Consider the following 7,154-nt stretch of genomic DNA (forward strand, 5'->3'; position numbering starts at 1 on the left):
GCGCAGCCCCGTGGCACACGCAGGCACACAAAGACGCGCAGCCCCGTGGCACACGCAGGCACACAAAGACGCGCAGCCCGGCACTGCACACGCGCACAGCGGCCCCGCCGGACCCCCGCTGCCCCCTCAGGGCAGCGCTGGCGTGGGCCGCCCCGGCTGACCTCGGCCGGGCTGTGCGAGGCTGGAGGCTCCTCAAAGTGTCGCGCCGAGGGCGAAGCACTCCAGGGAGCTGCGTTTCCGTATGTCTGATGAGATTCTTGTCCGTTTTCCAGCTGGGTCTGTGCACCCTTGTCCTCAGCCCTGACGGGGCAGGAGGGCTCCGGGAGGGATACTGGAGTTGCTCAGCAGGGGGGAGCTGCCCCCGCCCGGATCTGGCCGGGGAGGGCGGCCGTGGTTTGTTTCCCACGTATTTCTGTGTGCAGAGTTTTAGCGGTCGGACATCCATTTGCAGCTGTAGAATCGCAAAGGCTGTGCTCGCTGTGTCCTTCTGTGGGACCTGCCAGCTTGCCGAGTCGCCTGCCGTGGGGCCTCTGCAGATGGTGCAGTAACAGACTTCTACAAAAGCTGTTTTGGTTTGGTTTGGGTTTTTTTTTTTAATAAAACTCAAACAAACCCCCAGGAGCCGAAAAACCAAACTCGTAGGAGCCAGAAAACAAACCCATAGGAGCCAAAAACCAACCCTACAGGAGCGCTGGCCTGAGCTGGGATGGGGCTCAGGCTCTGAAGCCAATGCAGGTGCTCCCGGTTTCACCACTCCAGTTTCCAGAGCTGCCTGCCTGTGGTGCCCAGCCCTGGCCACTCCTGTGCACCAAGGGCCCTCGCTTTCTGGGGTGGGAGTGATGCAGCTCTTAGCTCTTTCATTCCCAAGCTGGTCTGGTTTGTGACTCCCTCTCTGCCACCTTTCCTCCAGCCAGGGATGGGGCTCGGCACAGTGAAGCTTCAGAGGCCCTCGGCAAGGGAGCAGCCCATCTAAGGAAGACAGCAAGGGGTTGTGGTCTGACCCGAACAGCCGGTACAGCACCTTGCACCCTGCTGCTGGTGAACCTGCCAAGGCTGGGCATGCTGCTGCTTGGAAGGCTGGTGGGGATGGGTGGTCCTGCGTGGAGATGGGGAGCAGAGAAAGGGTGCTCAAATGGAGGTCCCAGAGCCCTTGGGTCTGAGAACATCCTCCTTACCCTGCTCTGTAATAGAGGAAAGCGAAATGAATGTCCTACAGGCACAGAGGCAAATTTCTTTGATGCACCCCATAAAAAAACAGCAAAGTAGGTCACTTGTGGAATAAGAAACAAAGCAGCAGTGGTGGTGTCCCCAGAGAAGGCAGGTGTCTCGGTGGTGGGGCTCTGGTGATGACCTCCTCTCTGCAGCAGCAAGGAGCCAGCATGCCATTTCCAGGGGTACTTGCTGGGTTAGACACTGTCCTGCAGTGCTGGCTGCTGGAGACAGGGCTGCTTTTCCCTGCAGCAGGTTTGGGGCAGGATCAGACTTCTCCTGGTGGGATGGGTAAGATGTTCCTTGTCCCAAGCTGACTTCTTCCCCCTCTCTTACTTTGCTCCTAGGCAGGGCAATGAAGCTGAACGAGCGGAGCGTGGCCCACTACGCCACCTGCGACTCGCCCGCCGACCATGCTGGCTTCCTCCGCAAGCGCGTGGAGCGGCACCACCACCATGCCCACCACCATCACGCCACCTCCTACCAGCGCCGCTGGTTCATCCTCAAGGGCAACCTCCTCTTCTACTTTGAGGAGCGGGAGAGCCGGGAGCCTGTGGGGCTGGTGGTTCTGGAGGGCTGCACTGTGGAGCTGTGCGAGGCTACTGAGGAGTTCGCCTTTGCCATCCGCTTTGACGACGCCGGTGCCAGGGCTTACGTGCTGGTGGCTGACGGGCAGGCTGCCATGGAGGCCTGGGTGAAGGCGCTCTCACGGGCCAGTTTCGACTACATGCGGCTGGTGGTGAGGGAGCTGGAGAAGCAGCTGGAGGAGGCCTGCAAGAGCTTGGCCGCTTGCCGTAAGTCTCCACGGAGGTCCTCCTCCTCTGGGAGGAAGAGGCACCTCTCCAACCCTGCCTTGCTGCCTCTCCAGGAGAAGCCTGCCATCCTGGAGAACGGTTACTCCACGTGGGGTAGTGGTGGTGGCGTCCCTGGGGAGGCCACCTGCCCTGACCGTGACGGAGCGCACGTTAAGCCCCCGCCCCTGCCTCCACGCCGACGCTCTGCCGCCAGCAGTGCCACGGGGTCCCCAGTGCCTGGCCTCTCGCCAGCCATGCCAGAGAGCCCGGTGTCACCAGAGACAGCCTGCTTCTCCAAGCTGCACAGCTGGTATGGGCAGGAGATTGCAGCGCTGAGACAGGAGTGGCAGGAGAGGCAGAAGAGGGGACACCCATGACCAGGGGGTGTGAGCCACCAGCCAGTCGATGCCCGGCAGCCTGTCTCCCACACGGGAAGAGCAAAGCAGGAGACGCTGCTTGCCCCTGCCCTGGTCAGTGGCCAAGTGTGAGGTGCGTGTGTGCTTCACAGGGCCCATGGGAAAAACCTGTGTCTTCCCCAAACCTCATGTTTCATTTCTGTGAGGCTTTATACAACAGGAGACTGTGTAATATCAGGAAAGCCGTCTTTGAACTCTCCTCTGCTGGTGATACGAGGTGTGGAGGGGGCCCAAGCTGGCACATACGAAATGAATCTCACCCAGCAGGCTTGGTCCCTTGCCGTCTTGGCGTGGTGGATGCTCTGGCTGCTTTATTGCCCACCTCTCCTTCACCACTTTTTTTTTGGTTTTGTTTCTCAGCGTGGAAGTTTGCACAGGTCAGTGTTTATTATTGTCTGTGGACTTGTGCCGAAGTACTTACCCTTTGCTCCTTCAGTGCAGGTAAGGCTGTGCTCTTATGAAATGACTCCAACAGGCCACTGGCGGGGGGCTACAGCCTTGTGCCTCTCTTGTCACAGAACACAAAGTGAACCACCACGGCTGTGGCTGGCCCAGCAGCCGGGGCAACAAGGACCAGGCTTTTGTGTCATTGTTTTTTTTTTTCTTTGATCTTCGTTAACCCTCCTCCCTGCTAAATCCCTCAGGATGTGGATTTCACCGTCTCTTCGGCTGCCTGAGCTCAGCAGCCCGGCTGAAATGGAGACACCGAGCCTGGTCTGAAGCAACAGCAAGGACCAGGAGCTTCCCAGGGCTGATCTGGACTCTGTCAAATGGTAGCCAAGCCTGTTAATATCTCCAGCTCAAGCCTTCCCTGTTCCAAAACAGGGATGCTAAAACCTTGTTGTCTGGCCAGGGTTGAATTTCTCAGCTCTGCGCAGACTGTAGCTCCTGCAAAGTGCCATATAGGGCTCAGGCAACTCATTGGGCAGCTTGACAGCGCCCAGAACCACACTCTTGCAGGGCCTCTCTTGCTATTGTGGCTCTGCCCAGGTCCTGGCAGAGCTGCGCAGTCAGAGGAGAGGCTGTGGAGGAGCAGGGAGAAGGAGAGGGCTGGTCGCAGGAGAAGTGAAGGTGTGGGAGTGAATTACAGGTAGCACTGATTGCACGTCAGCAATGTCTGGGCTTGCCTCTCAAGCGTCAAAGCCATACTGCTGCTTTCTACCAAAGCCAGCACCTGACCTGCTGGTGCCTTCCTCCCATTTCACATCAGCATCACTCAGCTGATCTCTGTAGCAGGTCCCACCCTCCCAGCGGGCAAGGAGGGCTGTGGGGAGGCATGCCTGTCGCCTTGCTACAGAAACGGACTTGTCCTTCAGTAGGTCAGAAGCCTTGGCCATGAGGCAAAAGGTACAAGTAGGTGGGTGCTGAGTCCAGGGACTGGAACACCCTGGAGGTGGGGTTTATAAATTTTTTCTCTTATCCTCTTGGCAAGGGCTGTTTTTCAGAGCAGAAAAAAATACGTGAAGCAGTCTTGTGCTTCCTATCTAACTGTTAAAATTGTTCTATTGAGAAACCTTGCTAAGAAGGCAAGAGGCCATTCCAGGTCATGACTGGTAGGAACCTATTTGCCTTTCTGGAGTTAAACACATTGTTTAATACTTTGCAATAGCCAGTAGAGATAGCCAATGCAGAAATCAAATGACTTCTGTTAACTTTTGGTGCCTTTGAAAATGTATCTCTGGTAGTTTTGGATGATGGGCTTCCAGCCTCCTGCCTAATTATGGCTTGATGGTATATTAGAGGAAGTCGGATCTTAAATCAGACCTTACAAATATGACTTTGAGCAGTGGGAGTGTAACTTTCACATACAAGTTAATCCAGAATCACAGAATCATTCAGGTTGGAAAAGACCCTTGGGATCATCGAGTCCAACCATCAGCCCTGCTCTGCAAAGTTCTCCCCTACACCATATCCCCCAGCATCTCATCTAAACGACCCTTAAAGACACCCAGGTATGGTGACTGCACCACCTCCCTGGGCAGCCTATTCCACTGTCTGACCACTTTCTGTGAAAATTTTTTTCCTAAAGTCCAGTATGAAACTCCTCTGTTGCAGTTTAAAGCCATACTGTCTTATTCTATCGCTAATTACCTGTGAGAAGTGTTACAATCCGGTCCTCTCCAGTTTATGCCTGTATTTCTTCACAGTAAGGATCTTTGAGTTTGGGAGGATTATTTTTGTTCTGCTTTTTAAGTGAAAACAGTTGAGAAGGACCAGGAGCAGGTGACCATGTGCCAGTGACCAGGCTCTGTCAGCAGCCCAGCTGGCTGGACTTACGGGCCAGCTCTGCCTCCCTACCTAACACTTGAAGAGTTCAGTGGGAACCTGTCCCCTTCCCCATGCTGGGGCAGTAGCATCAGGGGATGGCACTACCTGGTGCCTCCTCTCTCTGAACATGGGTATTTTTGGGGCCAGGGTCAGATTTGGCAAGCATTTTCCTGTGGGGTTTAGTTGTTGGGGTTTTTTTATAAGTAACTTAGAAAAATATTCCTGATGTCTCAGACTTACATAAGGCAGTTTGATGGTAAAGATTTAACTTCCAAAATAAATCAAAATATAATGGCAGTTTCCTACATGAGACCCAAGAATCGAGAGTGACTTGAAAGGGAAAATAAATTAACAAAGCCAGTTTTGTCAGAACTGGAATGGAAACAGTATTATTCATTTAAGGGCAGTTTCACTTTTAAGAAGCTTAGTTTGTTTTAATAAGCCAGGATTGTGCTAGTAACACTACTAAAGAGCTTATATTTAATGCTTTAATCTGTCCCATTCAAATAGCACAATTTCCACGGTACCTGCCTTTGCCTTAGCACATATCCCAACTAAATCCTAAATCCTGCAAATGAGGAGCTGTGCTCTGCTTTCTGTCTGATCGCATTTGGAGTAATTTTGTGGTTTATTCTGCAGTGCTGAGAAGAAAATGGCTGACTCCTGAACAGTATTTATGCTTGGCCCATCTGTCCATACCTGAGCCTTTGCTAAGTTTCCAAAGTGCTGAGTGACTTTTTTTGCATGCACTTGGTCAGGGCTTCCTCACCATCCTGCTCACATAGCAGGGTGGGCCCTTTGTGAGTAAAAAGAGCCATAATTGGAGCCATGACCAAATTTATATGGGAGTACAGTATGTTTAATGACCACGGCTGCTTGCTTCATTAGGCAGGAAGCACCTGGGTGCTCCACCACCTCCACCACCATTTGAGATGGAGGCTATCAGACCAACTCGGCTGAGGATCAGTTGAGGGGGCAGTGCCTTTGAAGCAGCCCCCAGGCAGAAAGTTAGGATTTCAGCTTCCTGAGATTGCACACGAAGCTGGCTAATGGAGCATCCTCTTTGTCTGTCTGCAGGCAGAGATCATTACAGGAAAAGCAGAGAGTTTTCACAGCACATTGTCTCCAACAGCAAAACAAGTGATTGCCACACACTATTTTTCTCCAGTCACTCAGGTTTGGACAGGTTCACCTCCTTCCGTCTCTTTCCCTTATTATTTTTTAAAAATAGAAAATGTCTGGGCAGCACAAAACAGGTTCCCTAGCAAAAGGGGAAGCTGAACACTAAAGCTGAATGGCTACTTTTCTTAAAGTACTGAAGTCAAATCCCTTTCTAAGAATTATATTTTTTTAGCAAAAGAAATTCTTGTTTAGCAAAATAATTTTTTCTTGCAAAAGCAATGAGAGAAAAATGCTTGAATTTAAAAGAAATTGAAGACTGAAAGAGGGACAGCGATTCTGACATGGCCTTTGTAAGCCAGAGTGCTCCCAATCCTGCTAAAATAGTTGATGGAATCCTTATATTTTTCTAAAGCTGGCATTTCAGATTCAGGCCCACAATGTATTATTTCTGCACATTTCGCTTTTTATAAACCAACTGTGGTGATGTTTTCCACTGAGTGCAGGTCCTAGCAATAAGGGTAACCTAAAGATTTTACCTTAGGTTAAAGATCTGCTAGCCATTTGGTGGACATTCACAACCAAGAATGAACATTTTCTGTTACGGTAGTGAAATGTAGCTACTGCATTAACAGTTTAGGGGTGGGTGAGCCCCCCAGTCTTACCCCTCTCAACTGCCTTGACAAAAAAACTTAAATGACCCCAACTGAAATATACAGGGAATGAGTGGAGTCCCCGTGTCAGGGCCATCTTTCACCAGCATGGAGCTGCTTCATCATCTGCACGATTGCCAGGCAACGCTACAGCAACCTGCAGAAACACTCCTGCCTTCTGAAGTGCTTGTATTTTAGGTGGACAGGTTTTTAAAAGGCAGTTTTGCATGCGCCTTAGTTTTACATGTGGAACTTGTATTATGCGTTTCAAGACGTTGTTAACGTTTGTATTTTATGCCATGAAGCCGAATAAACCGGTTTTATTTGTAACCCGTGCGCTGCCAATGGAGCTGTTGAAACCGCAGGAAGCGTCTGCAGGGCCTGGCGGTTCCCGCCTCGCCCGCTTCTAAGGTCACTCGGCCCTGTTTTCCTCTGCCGAGCCGTAAGGGGCCCTTCGAAGGGCGGGAGCGGGGACGGTCCGCCCGCCCTCCCTTCCTCCCCGGGCCACAGCGACAGCGGCCGCGGGGCGGGGCTCACCCGCCGCCTGAGCGAGGGCACCGCCCTACGCATGCGCAGTGCCGACATCGCCTCCCTCCCCCGGCCTCGCGAGAGCCGTAGGTCTCGCCGCCGTGGGTGACGCCTCGGCTCAGCCGTTTCGGCAGCCCGGCGAGGGGCAGGCAGGAGGATGGCAGCGG

General features: G+C 52.7%; 2 protein-coding genes across 2 annotated transcripts in view; both read left to right on the top strand.

Annotated features, from left to right (window-relative positions):
* Positions 1-105: 105 nt before the first annotated feature.
* On the top strand, positions 106-4,332 carry PHETA2 (PH domain containing endocytic trafficking adaptor 2). Its single transcript, XM_026868599.1, has 3 exons — positions 106-239; positions 911-1,012; positions 1,557-4,332. Exon 3 carries the CDS (start codon positions 1,565-1,567, stop codon positions 2,378-2,380), a length of 816 nt encoding a protein of 271 aa, XP_026724400.1. The 5' UTR covers positions 106-239; positions 911-1,012; positions 1,557-1,564; the 3' UTR covers positions 2,381-4,332.
* Positions 4,333-7,027: 2,695 nt separating this feature from the next.
* SMDT1 (single-pass membrane protein with aspartate rich tail 1) overlaps positions 7,028-7,154 on the top strand; it is a 2,564-nt gene continuing 2,437 nt past the window's right edge. Inside the window, exon 1 of the mRNA XM_026863100.1 lies at positions 7,028-7,073. Coding sequence (XP_026718901.1) covers positions 7,028-7,073 — 46 coding nt within the window. The remainder of the gene's footprint in view (positions 7,074-7,154) is intronic.

The sequence above is a fragment of the Athene cunicularia genome (genome assembly GCF_003259725.1).
Source record: "Athene cunicularia isolate RWA chromosome 1 unlocalized genomic scaffold, athCun1 chr1_part2, whole genome shotgun sequence".
Classification (NCBI taxonomy): domain Eukaryota; kingdom Metazoa; phylum Chordata; class Aves; order Strigiformes; family Strigidae; genus Athene; species Athene cunicularia.